At 40.5% G+C, this 18,534-nt stretch overlaps 1 protein-coding gene across 2 annotated transcripts in view; it reads left to right on the top strand.

Annotated features, from left to right (window-relative positions):
• The window catches only part of LOC102426509 (poly [ADP-ribose] polymerase 14-like), a 66,766-nt gene that overhangs the window by 31,142 nt on the left and 17,090 nt on the right, over nt 1-18,534 (top strand). For both annotated transcript variants that reach the window (XM_023757357.1, XM_023757356.1), the window contains 7 exons: nt 106-184; nt 5,363-5,512; nt 5,848-5,910; nt 6,240-6,407; nt 9,357-9,560; nt 12,794-13,393; nt 14,661-14,794. In XM_023757357.1, the coding sequence (XP_023613125.1) occupies nt 106-184; nt 5,363-5,512; nt 5,848-5,910; nt 6,240-6,407; nt 9,357-9,560; nt 12,794-13,393; nt 14,661-14,794 (1,398 nt within the window). The remainder of the gene's footprint in view (nt 1-105; nt 185-5,362; nt 5,513-5,847; nt 5,911-6,239; nt 6,408-9,356; nt 9,561-12,793; nt 13,394-14,660; nt 14,795-18,534) is intronic.

Below are 18,534 nucleotides of genomic sequence, written 5' to 3'. Positions count from 1 at the left end.
TGTGCTCTCATCAATATTTGTGCATGCATGATTATAAACTGTGATGAATCAAATTTGTCTATCTACTAAGGATTGTAGTAATCAAAACTGTCTTTGTGTTTCCAGGCATTTTCAGATGAATTTGACAAAATAGCTAATGGAAATTTCATCAGTGACAAAATTGCCAAGACTCAGAAGACACAAGGTTCAGTAAAGATATAATTTCATATTTCTTAAATTTATTTCATACTTATTTTGTTGTTCTTTTCTGGGGTTCAGAAAAAATATTAAATTAAGAAATTATTTCTAGTTATTAAATGACTACTTAATGATAAGTGAAAGATGGCAGTGATGATTTTTTTAAATAATTTTAATTAAATATTTATTGTTCAGATTATTACAGTTGTTCCTCTTTTTCGCCCCCATAGCTCCCCTCCTTCTTCTGCCCTTACCCCTGCCACTGTCCTCATCCATAGGTGTATGATTTTTGTCCACTCTCTTCCCGCACTCCCCACACACCTTCCCCCCTAAGAATTGTCAGTCCACTCCCTTTCTATGTCCATTATTCTATTATATTCACCAGTTTATTCTGTTCATCAAATTATTTATCTCCTTAAAGGATACCTTTCAGCATTTCATGTAATACTGGTTTGGTGGTGATGAACTCCTTTAGCTTTTTCTTATCTGTGAAGCTCTTTATCTGACCTTCAATTCTGAATGATAGCTTAGCTGGATAAAGTAATCTTGGTTGTAGGTTCTTGCTATTCATAATTTTGAATATTTCTTGCCACTCCCTTCTGGCCTGCATAGTTTCTATTGAGAAATATGCTGACAGTCATATGGGTACTCCCTTGTAGGTAACTGACTGTTTTTCTCTTGCTGCTTTTAAGATTCTCTCTTTGTCTTTTGCCCTTGGCATTTTAATTATGATGTGTCTTGGTGTGGTCCTCTTTGGATTCCTTTTGTTTGGGGTTCTCTGCGCATCCTGGACTTGTAAGTCTATTTCTTTCACCAGGTAGGGGAAGTTTTCTGTCATTATTTCTTCAAATAGGTTTTCAATATCTTGCTCTCTCTCTTCTTCTAGCACCCCTATAATTTGGATGTTGGTACGCTTGAAGTTGTCCCAGAATCCATATTTATGGATTCTTTTTTCTTTTTGTTTTTCTGGTTGGGCGTTTTTTGCTTCTTCGCATTTCAAATCTTTTACTTGATTCTTTTGATCCTCTAGTCTGCTGTTGGAACTCTGTATAATATTCTTTATTTCAGTCAGTGTATGCTTAATTTCTAGTTGGTCCTTTTTCATATCTTCGAGGGTCTCACTAAATTTATCGGTGGTTTCTAGAAAATTCTTGAAAAACCTTATAACCGTGGTTTTGACCTCTATATCCAGTAGTTTGCTTTCCTCCATTTCTGTCATTTGTGACCTCTTTCTTTGTCTCTGCATTTTGGCTGCTTCCCTGTGTTGGTAGAGTGGCTTTGTGTGCTAAGTGTCTTATAGGGCCCAGTGGCTCAGCCTCCCCTATTACCTGAGGTGGACACTCTTGGTGAACCACTTTGTGGGCTGTGTGCACAGTCTTGTTGTAGTTAAGCCTTGATTGTTGTAGGTATCACTGGGAGGAATTGACCTCCAGGCCAAGTGGCTGTGAGAATCAGCTGTGGTTATGGTGGGAGAACTTCTGTGCTGAAAACACTCTTATGGGGCAAGACTTGCTTCAGTGGGGCTTTGGTGCTCACTGAGTCTGCCCCCTGAGTGTGTCCCTTATGGATCTGAGGAGTTGTAATCTGGATGGTGCTACTCTGACCACTGAGTATACTGGCTCTTGGATCTCTAAGGAGGTGCTAATTTAGCCTCTGCTTGAGGCTACCCAGCAGGAGCTATGGAGAGATCTGCAGATTCCTTTTCTTTGTTTGGGTTTTGGAGGTGCCCAGAAAAGGCCCAGCTGTGAAGCAATGCAAGCTGTTGTGGGGCCTTGGGCCTTCTTTTTGGATGTTCTGGGCCTCTCTGACCCAGCTACAGTTAGTTAGGTAATTTTGGATTGCAAAGGGTCAGGGCATTCATATGCAAAAGTCTCTGCGCACAGCTTTGGTGGGGCAGGGCCTCAGGGATCAACAGGGTGAAGAAAACAGCTATGGCTGATCCTCAGCCCTGCTCTAAGAGGACCTGGTTCTCACTGTTCCACGGTAATCACTGCAAGCACCTCTGAGAGAGAGCCGCCCTCGAGTTCTGCCCACTGCCAGTCCAGTTTCTCCCCATATGAGTCTAGGTCCCCAGAGACTGGTCCAGAACTGGAGTTCAGAGCAGTCAGTAGCTTGTATATTCCTCCCAATTGAAAAAGACAGCTGCGTCCTCAGTTCTCAGCCCTTTCCCCATGCGCCTCTGTACCTCTGCACTTTACTTCCACACCACACCTCCTCTGAGTCTCAGTGTGCTTTTCTCTTTCCTTCTAGTTGTAGAATTTCCACTCAGCCAGCCTTCCTGTGGTTCTGGATGATGTCCGTTTTGTCTTTTAGTTGTTTCTTTGAAGTGGTTGTGCGAGGCAGCAATTTCCGGTGTTTACCTATGCCGCCATCTTGGTTTTTCTCCTAATTTCCTTCTTGATGTAGCGGCTAATTCAGCAGTGATGATTTTTATGAAAAAAATCTATTTGTGAGAACAGAGATATTAAATCATATTCCATACACCCAAGCATGCAAGACAGTGGCCACGATTGACAGTCTTGAGTGGAAGAGTAAACAATCCAAGTTAGATAATCTGTACAGAGGGCTTTAAGTAGTGATGAGGCTCGTATTTCCTAAGGATGATGTGACCTGTGTTTTTGGAAATAGACACATTTAAAGAGACAATACCAACCAAATGCTTTTTCTCTGTCAAATTTGCTGTTACATGTTTGGCTTTTTCCTATTTAGAGTTTTCTGAGGCTTCTTGAATCTCAATATGTATGTCTTCCATCAAATTTGGGGATTTTTCAGTCATTTATTCAAATAGTTTTCCTGCACTCGTCTCTCATCTCCTTTGGGGGCTCCAATAACATGAATGTTAGGCCTTTTGATAGTGTCCTGCCAGTCCCTGAGGATCTGTTCTTTTTTCCCTTTTAATCTTTTTTTCTCTGTTTTTCAGATTGGATATTTTTTATTGATCTGCATCCAAGTTCACAGATTCATTTCTCTGTCTACTGTTGAGTCTATCCAATGACTCTCTAAATTTTCAGATATTGTATTTATAAGTGCTAAAATGTCCATTTGATTCTTAATTTATAATTTATATTTCTCTGCAGAGACTCCTATTTTTCCACTCATTCCAAATCATTTCCATTCATTCAAATATATTTAGTTTGACTTCAGGGAGCATATTTATAGTAGACACTTTAAAGTCTTTGATAAGTCCAACATCTGGATCATCTTGACAGAAGCATTTATATTGAGTATCTTTACCCTTGAGAACTGCTCACATTTTCTTGGTTCTTTGTATGACAAGCAGTTTGTGATAATAGACTGGTTATTTTCATTATTATGTTGTGACACTTGGGTCTTGTTAAAAATCTCCTGGAAAATCGTAATTGTTTTAGCAGGCAGTCCGTCAGTTAAGTTCATCCTAACATCCTGTCTCACCTTCTATGGGCAGCGTTCCCATGTCACTTCAGTTCTCAGAGCCTTTGCTGTGCTGCTTGGGACGGCTCCCCCATGTGGAGCTCCAGGGTGGGCTTAGGATTTATTCCCGTTTGTCACAGAACCAGGGTCCACCTTCTCCAGCTATCCCCTCAGCAGAACTCCCCTCACACTCCTGGCTTGCAGGAGCCCATTTTTGAGGCCTCTCCCCAGAGAGACAGTGGTCTCTTGGAGTTTAAGTTGCCTGTTCTGTTGCCACATAACTTTGTGTGATCAGGGTTGTCCTCGGGCAAAGTGGGGAGAGAGAAGAGAGAGAGAAAAATAACAGGTATTTCCCACACACAGCCATGTACACTTTTCAGACCACAAGGACCCTTTTCCCTGGATCTTCTAGATAGAAATAGAGAACTCTAAGAGCTTTAACTCCCTGTGGTACCACTATGGAGTTCTGCAACTGGGGTCACCTTGGGGTAGGGCCTGGATTTAAAAAAAACAAATCTGGGACTTGTATGCATGCATATAAGCATAAGGATGGATGCAGACAACAGGGGGTGAGGGTGAGGGCAGGACTGGGGTGGGGCGGGGGGGATAATGAGGGGATAAGGACACTTTTGTGATACCTTAATTAGTAAAAAATGTATATAATGTAAAAATAAAAGAATATCAGGATAAAAATATTTAACTCAAAAAGAAATATTAAGTATATGTACACATACATTTTTCCAATGGAAGCTGTGCCAATTTCTAAATAAAGCTCAATTGAATATAAAAAAAAATTATGGGAAATAAGGAAGATCCCTGCCATAATCTTCAGCTCACAGGGCCCCCTTTTCTCAATCCTCTAGTCACAAAGACAGGGATCCTCTGAGAGTTTTGTTACCTGTGCTCATGCAGTTCCACCAGTAGGGCCACCGTTGGGTCAAAGTTGGGAGAGAAAATAGGAAAATTTCAAAACTTCCCGCTTTACAGGTTGCCTCTTCAGGTTTTGACTCCCCTTCCCAATCTGCCTGCTGTTGCTTACTTTTCCTCAGTTACTAGATATTGTATTTTCCCCTTGTCTTAGTTGTAGTCAGTTGGAGAGATAGTTTCTCTTGGGCTTACTTCACCTTGGCCAGCAGCAGAAGCCCACGTTTGATATGTTTTATCTAAATATGTAAAAGGCTAAGCAACCATCTGACTGTCCAACTGATAGCTATGACATGCAATGACCACTAGGGGGCAGACGCTCAATGCAGGAGCTGCTGAGCTGCCTTGACTTGGCAGTGGTGGTTCTCAGAACCAGAGACGAGGGAGCCCGATTCCGGGGTGTGCCACCTGAGAACTGCCCTCTCAAAATTTGGGACCCCGTGGGGGATGTGGGAGAGCTGTTTTTGGCCCTATCCCCGCAGCCCAGGCTGAGGGACCCCACTCCGCAGATGCCCTTCAAGTCACAGTGCTGCCCCAGGTGTGGCCGACCTGTAAGGGACCTCAGGAGGTTGGCTCCAGGGTGTGCCTGGCCCATCTTTCCCAGTCCACCCCACCAGCCACCTTCTAATTAATTTCCTTTCAATGTGCACGAATCAGTGAACCGGGGCACTAGTATTTTATAATGCTTTTTCAGAAATAGACCATCCTTTGGGCTAAGGGTCAGGACCATATTAAAGACCAGAGATACAGGATTTGGGATGGAGACGAAGAGAAGTACTGTATGGGAGGGCCACATGTGAGGAGCATGAGACTTAAGTCATTCTTGCTATTGTTAACTTGATTATTAACTCCATTTCTTTTTTCTTTTCAGGTTTGTATGGGACTGTTACCAGCCCTGCTTCAGGAGTGCATGAAATGAAAATTGGCCCCATCACCTTCCAGGTGGCCACTGGAGATATTGCTAAAGAAGCAGCAGATGTGATTGTAAATTCAACAACAAAGACATTTGATCACAAAGCAGGTACTTTACTTGTAGGACTTTTGCTACAGTAATGGTCACAGTAGATCCCTTGAAGGAGGGTTTCTATAACGAAACTATTCTGCAGCTGCTATAGCCAAACTAGTTTCTACAACTTTGGCTTAGTTATATGAATTAATAATTTTAAAATTATTTTGACATGGTTTCCTTTATTGGTAAGTTATTTCCTGAATTTTTGATCAAAAATGCCCAGGTTGTAATGTAAGATTCCTTTAATAATTGGGAAAGACTTTAGATAATGAGGCAATCATTGTGATCTAAGTGTACTGTATTGATTTTTTATTCATGTTTGTAAATATGTTGATGTTCTCATGTAGGGGTCTCCAAAGCAATTTTGGAAAAGGCTGGACAAAATGTGGAAATAGAATGTTCTCGCCTAGGTAAGGCACAATGCTGTTTTTCAGTCGTAAAGTATAAGTGGAAGGCTGAATGTGGGAGGCTGTGGAGAGGGAGACAACATATGAATCTTAAAAATCACACATTTTACTAAAGAATTCCACTCATAGAGAATTAGAAATGAAGAGGAGTGAAAAGTGAGATCATGGCTAAAAAGAGAAGGTAAGCGAGACAGATTCATCAGAGGTAGTATTTCAGGAGTCTCTTATTGGCGTAAAATGCTTTATTTGACAAAGCAGACATTTTGCTTTGTAAACAATCAGAGAGTAGGTTCAGCATCTGATTTTGCATCTTTCTGTTTTGTGTTTCTTAGCTCAACAGCACAACAATGGTTATATAATTACTGATGGTGGCTCTCTGAAGTGCAAGAATATTATTCATGTGGTTGGTGGAGCTGATGTCAAGAGATCAGTTACCTGTGTTTTGCAAGAGTGTGAAAAACGGAATCACTCGACCATTTGCCTCCCAGCCATTGGGACAGGTTGGTAGCCTCTCAAGGCTAAATTCTTAGGTGTCCCTTTTCCCTTTGATTTCCTGCTGACTTGAATGCAGTTGATGCTGAGTCTGAGTAAGGGCAGCATCCTCACCCCAAGGCAGTCACAGAGGGAATGAGCAAGACATCTGCTCTCTAATATGGAGGGGAAGATAGAGGAAGGGAAAGGAGCAAAGAGAAAGAATGGTCATCCCTCCTTCTCTTTTCACCGGTTCCTTTCTCTTTTGCCATCTCTTCCATATCCCACATTATTTAGTACTCAACCTTCCCCTCCATCCCCTCTCCACAGAGAACATCAGTGCATCGCCTCCCACCTCCCTGTAACTGACTCCCACATGAGCATTGCCAAGCCTCTTCTCTCAGCTCTTGAGCAGTGGCTGTGCAGGTTGGCCTTAGGGCATCTCTGCACAGAAACCTTTCAATCACCATAACCCAGTGGGTTCTAATGGGTCAGACACTCAACTCATCACCTTTCTCTTCTCAGCCTACTTGCCTCTTTTCAAGTTTCCTGTTTTCCTCTAACTATATAATGATTGTATGATTGATTCTCCATATAGAAAGATGTGCTTTGGGTTTATCATTACTAAGGTTAGGCTCTTTGAGCTCTTTCCCCAGGAATCTGAGTTCTATGCATTGATTAGGAATTTTTGCTTGGTGTCCCTTAAGAGAGCTGGTCAGGGGAGGCAAACTCCCTCAGGCTTGAAGTGGAATGGAGCTGACTGGTTCCAGAGAGGGACCACTTGGTCCTGGATTGATCATTCCATTGCTCAGGAATCTAAGTTTGAATGTCTGCACTGGCCTGGTAGGCCCTCCAGAAGTTTAGCCTCAATAAACTCACCCATCCTTGTCACTTTCTGAACCTGCAATTTAGCTGGTTCTCCTTGCTTATCTTCTTTGCCTATCTCTATCACCACCTGAGCTGGTCCTTAGACTAATGGATGGGGACGCTTTCTCCCTTAGTGGTATTTATGAGTTGAGTTTGACTGGGAGGGATGTAGACAGCTTCTGGCCTTAAAGGAAGCCCTCTACCCAGTACCTACAGATATCTGCCCTCAGGGAGATAATGGGTGGTCAGTGATTCCTGCCAGCACCTCAAGTTCAATGAAAACTCCAAACCCAATTCACTGTCTTCTCTCCTAGAAAACTTACCTGCTGTTATATCCCTGATCATATCACTTTCTATCTAGAATCCTTGACTCTACTCTCTTTATCACTCCCATGTTTATTAGTTTATTAATTAGTTTGGTTAAATGTTTTCTGAGTGACTGCCATGTGCCAGGCACCGTGCTGAGGCCTGGAGGACAGAAAGATGACTAAGGAAAGGATTCAGTCCACAAGAACCACCTAGCTCATTGTGAGACAGACATGTAAACAAACAACCGCAGTACTGTGTGCCCATGATACACACATGAAGGTGTGTGGGTGACAAAAGCAGGTACATTGGGTCAGGTACACAGGCCAGGTATACAGGCAGTTGGTCCCTAGGTCCTCCTGACTTTATTTTCTAAATATCTCCTTGCTCTGGTCCCCTTTTTATTTAGCTCTTGTCGTTGCCTAACCTTTTATTATAGCCTTAGATGTGGGTTCTCTGCTCCAGTGCCTCCTATGCCCCTCCCCCCGCCCCCGCATGGTAGGCCTTCCAGACTTATTTTTCACAAAAACAGATCTATTTCCCTGAGCACACCAGGTGAGGTTGCACATATCACACCCCTATTCCACAGTTCTAGGCTTTCCTTCAGTTTTCCATACTTCACCTATTGAACACCATTTGTCTTTACATATTATATGCATTGTGTCCTATGTGCCTAGATAAGCATCTAACTTTTGATGGGACACATTAAATATTTGTTGAAAGTGAGTGACTATGTCTTAACACTCCGATTTAAATTCTTCCAAATATCATGAGATAACCACAGCTTTGCAAAGGAGAATTTCCCTCTTTCCCTGCTCATCTAATTAAAAACAAAAGCAAAAAACCTGAACAAACCTTCTTGGTTAGTTTTATGTGGGGTTTGTCTACACTCCCACAATCGTGTACAGAGCCAAGTCACAGAGGTCTACTCTTATTTCTGCAGTGATGGTGGGCACCATCTATGGGGGTAAACCTAGTGGGCCCTTAGTCTATCACACCAGGTTTGTCAGGGGACTTCTACACTGTTACCTGCCCTTCCCCCACCCAATGTGACAGCTGCTGTTCAGATGGGACTGCTTCCATGGTTTTTCATGAGAATTTTCAAGGAACTTGCCATGATCTTACCAAGGCAGTCAGCTGGAGGAAAAAGGGTATGGGGCATGCTTAATTAGGAGACAACCTGCTCAGGTGGCAACCTTAATTCCTGCCAGTCAGCTAAAATCTCACCAAGTGTGGGAAGAAAGACTTCCTGGACGTTCAACATAACTTGCATGTAAAAAAGTATATATAATAACAAAAGCTTAGAGCTCTAGACATCTTACTAAATTATCTTAGAATAAATCAAGTCCTCAAAGAAAAAGGATACATTGTAAAGTCAATTGATGATTAAGCAAAACAAAAATTGTTGTCTTTAAAGAGCATGATAATTCAATATGTATTAGTATCTTTTACTTTGGATGTTTTGAGAACACGAGTGAGCCAAGAAAGATTAACTGTGCTTGGTCACACAGAGAAACACAACGAGCAGGACTCCGCTAAATAGAGCAAATATGAACATCAGACATCAAAAGTTAGATTTCCTTTTTCCATTGTTGGGCTGTTGGCTTCTTGACATCCTGGAACAAGAACTCTCCACTCATCTAGGGCTTCAAAAGTGTTTGCTGGTGGATTGTTAGAAAAGTACATGGAGGTGAAAAATTTGGGGTATGGAGATGCATTCACTGAGAATTGGAATCCCTAATTAATTCCTCAGCCTTCTCCAATCGTGTCTTCATTTTTCTAGTCATTTTTATTTGCCTTTCTAGGACAAGCTCAACAAGACACAGATAAGGTTGCTGAAGCCATGATGGATGCCATTGAAGACTTTATCCAGAAAGGACTTGTCCAGTCTGTGAAAAAAGTTAAAGTTGTTATCTTTCAGCCTCAAATAATGGATGTGTTTTGTGCCAACATGAAAAAAAGAGAAGGCTCCCAGGCTCCCTCACAGTCTATAATGTCTAAAATTGCATGTGAGTTGTTGATTTTTATGAAATGCACGTTCCTAATGTTGAGGTCATATGAGAAATAGCTAAAATTGTACAGTATTTTTTGTGGTAGTTTATTAGCTTCCCCTGGTTGTATTGATATATAATTGATATGTCACTGTTTAAGGTGTACTGCATAATGGTTTTACTGTACATTTGTTACTGCAGTATGTTTAGTTAGTTTCCATCATCTCATACATGTCTTAAACAGCAAAAGCAAAGTGATTTTATTTCCTTGTGATGAGAACTCTTAGAATTAACAGCTTTCATATATATCATACAGGTGTGTTAACTATAGTCATCATTGTGTACATTATATCCTTGGTCATTATTTATCTTGTAACTGGAAGTTTGTACATTTGACCTCTTTTTTCAGTTTTCCCTTCCCCCAATCCACGTATGGCAACCACAAATGTGATCTCTTTTTTCTATGAGTGTGAGTTGTTTTTTTAGGTTTTTTTTAGTGAGATTTTTAAAAGTATTTATTTTTATTGATTTCAGAGAGGAAGGGAGAGAGAGAGATAGAAACATTCATGATTAGAGAGAATCATGGATCGGCTGCCTCCTACACGCCCCCTACTGGGTTCGAGCCACAACCTGGGCATGTGCCCTTGACCAGAATTGAATCCAGGACCGTTCATTCCTTAGGCCGACGATCCATTCACTGAGCCAAACCGGCTAGGGCTGTAAGTGAGATCTTATGGTATTTGTCTTTTTCTGTCCACCTTGAATCGGCTAATCTTTAATGAACTATCAGAAAGAAAAATTAAGAAAACAATCCCATTTATAATTGTATCAAAAAGAATAAAATATGTAGGAATAAATTTAACCAAGAAGGTAAAACTGATAAGGCACTGATAAAAGAAATTGAAAAAGACAAAATAAATACAAAGATATTATGTGCTCACGTATTCTAAGAATGAACATTGTTAAACTATCCATTCTTCCTAAAGCAATCTACAGATTCAGTGCAATCCCTATCAAAATTCCAATGGAATTTTCTCAGAATCACAACAAACAATTGTAAAGTTTGTATATAACCACAAAAGACCCCAAATAGCAAAAGCAATTTGAGAAAGAATAAAAAAGGTAGAGGCATCACAATTCCTGATTTGAAAGTATTTTTCAGAGCTACAGTAATGAAAACAGTAGGGTATTGGTGTAAAAACAGAACCATAGATCAATGGAAGAGACTAGAGAGCCCAGAAAGAAACCCATGCATATATGGCCAATTAATTGATAACAAAAGAGCCAAGAATATACAATGGGGGAAGGGTAGTCTCTTTAATAAATAGTGTTGGGCACCTACTTCAGTAGCACATATCTATATAAATAAAAGTCTAAGTGACCGTTACGACTGGTTGACTGAATGACTGGTTGACCAGTCACTATGACATGCATTGACCACCAGGGGAGATGCTCAACACAGGAACTGCCCTCTGGTGGTCAGTATGCTCCCAAGACCAACCTCCTGCGGTCCCTCCCCCATGGAGGACATCCCAGATTGGCCCTGATCAGGACTGGGTAAGAAGGTCAGGCTAAGGCATCCCACCTGTGCACGAATTTGTGCACCGGGTCTCTAGTGATAAAATAAACGGTGTTGGGAAAACTGGACAGCCTTGCAAAAGAATGAAACTGGCCACTATCTTCCACCATACACAAAAATCCACTCAAAATAGATTAAAGACTTGAATGTAAGACCTGAAACCATAAAACGTCTAAAAGAAAACATAAGGGGTAAGCTTATTAACATCAGTCTTGACAATAATTTTTTGATTTGACACCAAAATCACACACAGCAAAAACAAAAATAAACAAGTGGGAATATATCAACAAAAAAGCTTCTGTAGAGCAAAGAAAACCATCAATATTTTTCTATTGAATGGGAGAAAATAATTGCAAGTCATATACCTGATTAGGGGTTAATATAAAAAATATATAAAGAACTCATACAACTCAATAGAAAAACCCCAAACAATCCAATTTAAAAATGCACAGAGGATATGAATAGACATATTTTTTTCCAAAGACGATATACAAATGGCTGACAGGTACATGAAAAAGTGCTTAGCATCACTAATCATCAGGGAAATGCAAATGAAAATAATAATGAGATATCACTTCACACATATTAGAATAATAATGAGATATCACTTCACACATATTAGAATTATGGAAAAGACAAAAAATAAGTGTTGACAAAAATGAGGAGAAAACGGAATCCTTGTGCACTGGGAATGTAAACTGGTATAGCCACTATGGGAAATAGTAGGAGTTTCCTAAAAAAATTAAAAATATAACTAACACATGATCCAGTAGGTACACCTCTGGGTATTTATCTGAAGGAAATGAATCATTATCTCTAAAAGATATCGGCTGCCCCATATTTCATTGAAGCAGAATTGAGATAGCCAAGGCATGGAAACAACATTGGCAAAATAAATGGATAAAGATGTGGTATATACAGGGTGGGGCAAAAGTACGTTTATAGTTGTGAGTATGTGAAACTGAGTTTATTCTTGTATAACCACTTAAAAATTATTGTATTACTAGAGGACAGGTGCACGAATTCATGCACAGGTGGAGTCCCTCGGCCTGGCCGGCGATTGGGGCCACGGGAGTTTGGCTGGTCATGGCAACTTGACTGTGGGAGCGCACTGACCCCTGATGGTCAGTGCATGTTATAGCTACGGGCCGGTCATCTGGTTGTAACAGTCGCTTAGGCTTTTATATGTATAGATTTTCCATATGGACAACTGTAAACCTACTTTTGCATAATCCTGCATAGACAATGGAATATTAGTCAGTCATAAAAAAGGAAATCCTGTCATTTGCACCAATATGGATGGACCTTGAGGGCATTATGCTAAATGAAATGTCTGACAGAGAAAGACAAATAATGTATAATAAGTCTAATCTGTGGAATCTAAAAAAACCTGAATTCAGATACAGAGAACAGATTAGTGGTTGCCAGAGGTGGGGTGGTGGGAGGTGGGCAAATGGGTGCAAGTGGTCAAAAGGTACACACTTCCAATTATAAGATTAATAAGTCCTACAAATGTGATATGCAGCACAGCAACTATAAAAGCAAAAAGAAGGAAAGAAGGTAGGGAGGGAGGAACAGAGGAAAGGAGAAAGGGAGAAATTGCTAATAGCTAAACATTTTTTTCTTTTTAAATACAAAACAATTGTTGCATTCCCCTGTGTTTCTGTTTTAGCATTTTTCGGCTTCTCAAAGCAACCTTCCTCTAAACCAAAGCCTTTGGTTTTGGAGAAGAAAACGGAATCAGCAATTTTTCAGGTGTGTGGTGAAAATGAAACATCTGTAGAAAATGCCCTCTCCTGCCTACAGAATCTGATGGAAAAGGAACAGAGTCTTTACATCAGTGAAGAGGAATGTATCAAAGATTTTGATGAAAAGGAATATCAGGAATTGAATAAGCTGCAGAAGGACTTGAATATTTGTGTGGACTTGGACCATCAGAAACCTTTGATTAAGGTTTCAGGAATTAGCAGAGATGTGGAACAGGCTAGAAATGCAGTTGAGGAGATGATCAAGACAGTTAGATCAGCCAAAGAGCAGGAATCCAGAGCAGATTATATCACTGAGTTTGTAGAATGGCAATATATCCACGGTAACACTTTTCGTAGTTTTGACAAAATAACCAATATGAACTTGGAGGAGGCAAGAAAAAAACAGAGAAAAACAGTTGATGTCCAAATTAATAATCAGAACTACACAGTGGACATGAAAACATGCATTGCTACAGGTGCAAACGGACACATTTTACAAATTCAGCGCATCACAAAACCTCAAGGTGAGTCAAACTATCACGCTTGTTATCCACTATTTTACACTTACTTTGGGCTTAACACTATTTTGTACGTCTATCAACATTGTAGTCAAGTAGATAGAATTCAAGTAACTCTTATGCATTAAAATAGAAAACTTACGGAGTTTACATTAAGGTCGGGAAAATACAGCCTGGGGGAGCCCAACATCCTGAGGATGACCATCTTGGTGGTAACATAGCCAAACCTTGCCTTTTTGTAGTTCACAAGCTTCCTAGAGCCAGTTCTTCTGGGAGGTAATGGCTGCTTCAGTCCGGAGAGGGACAGCCATGGGCTTTAAAGAAACGTGGCCCAAGGTTTTATTTAGAACAAAATGGGGAAGACAGCCTGGTCAGAAAGTGGGCACTTTCTGCCTCTGTGATTGGTACCCATAGAGGCCCCGGAGCCTGCAGGATCTCCCAGAAGTCACCGCCTCCTTTGCCCTGAAAAGAAAGTTCCTAGACACACACATAGGAAGCAGCCTCAGATTCTCTGACTGGATCTGCTTCTGAGAAGGGAATGCTTGTCTCATATAGAGGCGAGACAGACTTCCAGCCACAGAAGTCCCCCACTGAAAACTAGTAAAAATGGCTTCCCTTTCAGTACCTTCTCTTCTTCTTTTGGGAGATCATTTGGAATGAATTCCTCACACCCAGAGCAACCCTGGGGCAATGAGAACTCAAGAATAAAATTTCATTTAGCAGAAGAGGAGATGGAGCTGCCCCCACAAACGCCACATAGCAGAACCCACCCACCCACTCAACTCTTAAGGATGGTGTGAAGAATAACGAAAGAACAGATGTGGATGGCCTTGTGGTGGGAGCTCTAGCAAAAATCTATGCATTTGTAAACAAGACAATAGCGACTATTTAAAACATCATATGGAAATAATTGTTAAATTATTGAATTATGACAGATTAGAGACTGAGCAGAATATGCAGTCCAGTCTGGACATGATCAAAACTTGTGAAGATGTAGGGACACAGGTTCTGTCCCTCAGATGTGTGTGTGTGTGTGTGTGTGTGTGTGTGTGTGTGTGTGTTTTAAGCATTACAGTTGGTTCTGTGATGGTCTGTGTTCCATGGTTTGAAAAACATTCTCCTAGAAATATAAGAAATGTATTGAATACATTGAATCAGGAGTTTGTAAAACAAGAACACACATGCTATTCGGTTTCTTGAAGTGAACCAGGAAGGGGGACTGTGTAGATGAGCCTTCCCGGGTGCAGAGTGTCCTCAAATGTCTACTTTGCAGTTGAGATCCCTGGACACTGGAGTGATATGAAGCAGCAGCGTGTCTGTCTGGTTGAGCTACAGCCTGGCCAACCAGAATACAGCAAAGTGGCAGATGCCTTCAATCAGACCTGCTCACAGTTCAAGATAGAGAAGGTAAGCATTCTGATGACATGGAGTTTCTTAATAGTGAAAATAAGAGGTATCGTGCTCCTGGATAAATACATTTATATTTACTTCCTAACATATTTTTAACCCAGAATTAGAATATTTCATGGTAATTAGATTTTATATTCTAGATTTTACTCATCTCCCCATAATTACTGAGACATTAAGACTGAGATTTTTGAGTCAGTTATTACAAGACAGTAGATTGCAATATGATATTAGAATACTGAAGACATATATTTCCTTTGTGAAGCAAACTAATAAAGATCCAAAGATATGAGAAGAGACTGGCGAAGGCTTCTCAGGGTTGGGTTATGTGCCTTTGCCCCAGTGTTCACAGGCCAACAGTGTTTGCTTCCTTAGTAAACCCACTAGTACTTTCACTGTTCATCTCATTTACTAGTATTTTGGCATCTCCTACTCTTAAAAATTAATATTGCTATTTTAAATTTGTGTTCTTTCTTGCCTTCTATGGCAATAATACTTTGATGTTTTCTTCTTTATTAATTAATTCTCCTTTCATTGTCACTGGTATCTGTTTCTCCTCCAAAGCCCTCATCCTAGCTTTATCCACAGGCTTTATCATTTGGTCTTCTGATTCTTCACTTCACCAGGGAATGTTTTTACCCTTCATGGATGCAGCTATCATTTTAATGTTAATAGCTCTCAAATCAACATATCACCAACCTGGATTTTTGACTCTAGCTCTAGAACATATTCCCAGTGGACTAAAAATATCTCCACTTGAATATCTATGTGCTAAATCAATTTCTTAAAACCTAACTCATCATCTCTAAGTAATTATCTTCCCTTTCCTTCTCTTTTCTGACCTTGGTTCCAGCACTTACTGAATAAAGCTAGAGATTTTTTTTTTATTGTCTAAAATTTTACATGTCTCCTTTTTTCCTGATTGATCCCCCAAAGTTAGAGATTTTTGAGTTCCCTCTCTTCATCCATAATAATGAGTGTGCCAATAAAGTGTACATTTTCTTTCTTTGCAAATTTTCTTTTACTTTCTATTTGCACCTCCACAACTGCTCTTTAGAACTGGGGCCATGCCCCAAACACCAATGTGAGGGGATGCTCTGATGAACTCCAGCTGCTTCTCCCAAGAGAGTGAACCTGGGACAAGTGCATTTATATGTTAAGTGACTGGAGAGCACCTAAGTCTTAGCATTGCTCCAGACTTCAGAGGCCTAGTTCTCAGCCTGGCCTCCCTGTGCTGTGCAGCCAGACTACATTGCTATTTACTGCCCTGGCCTGGAATCCTGATTTCCTCCATTATGTCATCATCCTTCTATTGCCAACTGAAGTGTGCCAGTGCCTTTTGGCCCCATTTGTGGTATTCTCCCCCATTCTGTTTACTCATGTAGTTAAGCACATAATAATTCAAAAAAGATTTGAAATGTCCTAAGAGATATATATCAGAGAGAAACAAAAATAGTGGAAAAGGAAAATGCTGGCACTTGCATCTTTCCACAACCACATCAAAATTACAACTAAAAAATAGAACAACCATCACTCAGAACCACCTGAAATCTGGCTGAATGGAAGTCCTACATCTAGAGAATTAAAGAAGAAAGCACATTGCCCTAGCTGGCTTAGCTCAGTGGATATAGTGTCAGCCTGTGGACTGAGGGGTCCCAGGTTCCATTCCTGCCAAGGACACATGCCTGGGTTGCGGGCTCGATCAAGGATTCTCATCATTGATGTTTCTATCTCTCCTTCTCCCTTGCTCCTGAAATCAATAAAGAAATATATTTTTTTAAAAAAAAGAAGAAAAAAGCACATTGACGCCGGTAGGAGGGGTGAGGTACAGAATGGGCTGGTCTGACACACACATGTGGTATGTTTTTATTTTTATTTTTTTAAAAATATATTTTATTGATTTTTTACAGAGAGGAAGTGAGAGGAATAGAGAGTTAGAAACATCAATGAGTGAGAAACATTGATCAGCTGCCTCCTGCACACCCCCTACTGGGGATGTGCCCGCAACCAAGGTACATGCCCTTGACCGGAATCGAACCTGGGACCCTTCAGTCCTCAGGCCGACGCTCTACCCACTGAGCCAAACCGGTTAGGGCATGGTATGTTTTTAAACCGGAGTCCAATATCACACCCCAAGCTCAGGGTTGCAGTGCTGAGAAGAGAACTCTTCGTGACCTCTATCAGGCTGTAAAAACCAGTGGGGATTGTGCCTGAGTGACATGGAGGCTGCTGGAATCCCAGGCAGTTCCTCTTAAAGGGCCCATGCACGGACTTAGGCTCATTCCCTCCGAGCTCCAGCTCTGGGGCAACAGCGTGAAAGGATACAGGGACATATGGGGACATAAATTGTCTGGCAGCAGAGCAAGCCATCTTCTCCCTCCTTCTTTTGGTTATTGTTGGCATCTCTAACCCTTTTCCTTTTCAACTTCCTATAACTGTGTAATTAAGATAATAGCATATACGTACTTGAGTTTTGTTTTTTATTCATCCATTTGGATCAGCTTTACCTTTTTAAAAATATGTTTTTGATGATTTCAAAGAGAAAAAGGGAGAGGGAGGGAGGAATAGAAACATCAATGATAAGAGAGAATCCTTGACTGGCTGCCTCCTGCACATTCCCTATTGGGGATAAAGCCTGCAGCCCAGGCATGTGCCCTTACCAGAATCAAACCTCAACCTCCTGGTTCATGGTTGGAGGCTCAACCACTGAGCCCCCCTGGCTGGGTCAATCTTTATCTTTCAGTTGCAGTACTTAGTCTGTTTAATGAATTTACTGATATATTTGGGTATAAATATGCCATATTAATCTTCCACTGAGCCAAACCAATTAAGGCTAATCTTTTTTTCTATGTATCATTTCTACTCTGCTCCTTTTCTCTCTTTTCCTATGTTATTTTATATTAAGTTATTTTTATCATTCCATTTTTATGCCCTATTAGAATGCTCATTATACATCCTATTACAATCCTTTCATTGGTTACTTAGAGATTATTGTATTAAACTCTAGTGCAAATTAGTATAGTTCTCATTTCCCAAACAATGCAATGAACTTTGAACACTTTAAACCCACTTGTCCCCTCCTGCCTCTTGTACTACTTTTACCTGTGTTTTAATTCTATGTATATTTGAAACCCTATAAAACTTTTTATTTTTTTTGATGCAGTCATTGTATATTCACCCTTTTAGCCCACTTCCCTTCCATTCTTCTTGCATTTTCATGCCTACACCTTGGGATCATTCTCCTTCTGGTTTTACTTTTCTTTCGGGTGTAGATCTGGTTGTGATGTTTCTGGTAGTCTAAGTTTTTGTCTGAAAATGTCTTCATTTCACTTTCATTCTTTGAAGGATATTTTTGCTGGGTGTAGAGTTCTGGGTGACAGTTATTTTCTTTAAGCACTTTGAAGGTGTTATTCTATTTTCATTCTGCACTGCCTTTCTATCTTGGAACTTGGCCCATCAAATCCTTGTTGCCTTCAAAAAGCTCTCCCCCTTGCCCTCACCCTCAAGCCCTTCTAATAGTTGTTGGCAAGAGGATTGGTCTGATACAAATAGTTTACTACAGCCAGAAGCCTACTGCTAACATAAACCTACTAAGTAAAGTTTTAAGATTTACTTGCAGTGTTTTTTTTTAACCTTATAATTTATCTCATTAGGAATATAGAATCAGATTTCTGTTTTGAAAACTACTTGAAATAACTCTTTTCTTTGTGTGATTATCAAATTTGAGAAGGTTGGGTGCT

Source organism: Myotis lucifugus, unplaced genomic scaffold (genome assembly GCF_000147115.1).
Source record: "Myotis lucifugus unplaced genomic scaffold, Myoluc2.0 scaffold_105, whole genome shotgun sequence".
NCBI classification, from domain to species: Eukaryota; Metazoa; Chordata; class Mammalia; order Chiroptera; family Vespertilionidae; genus Myotis; species Myotis lucifugus.
Note: the sequence above shows the minus strand (reverse complement) of the source record. Positions and strands in the feature narration are given on the sequence as shown.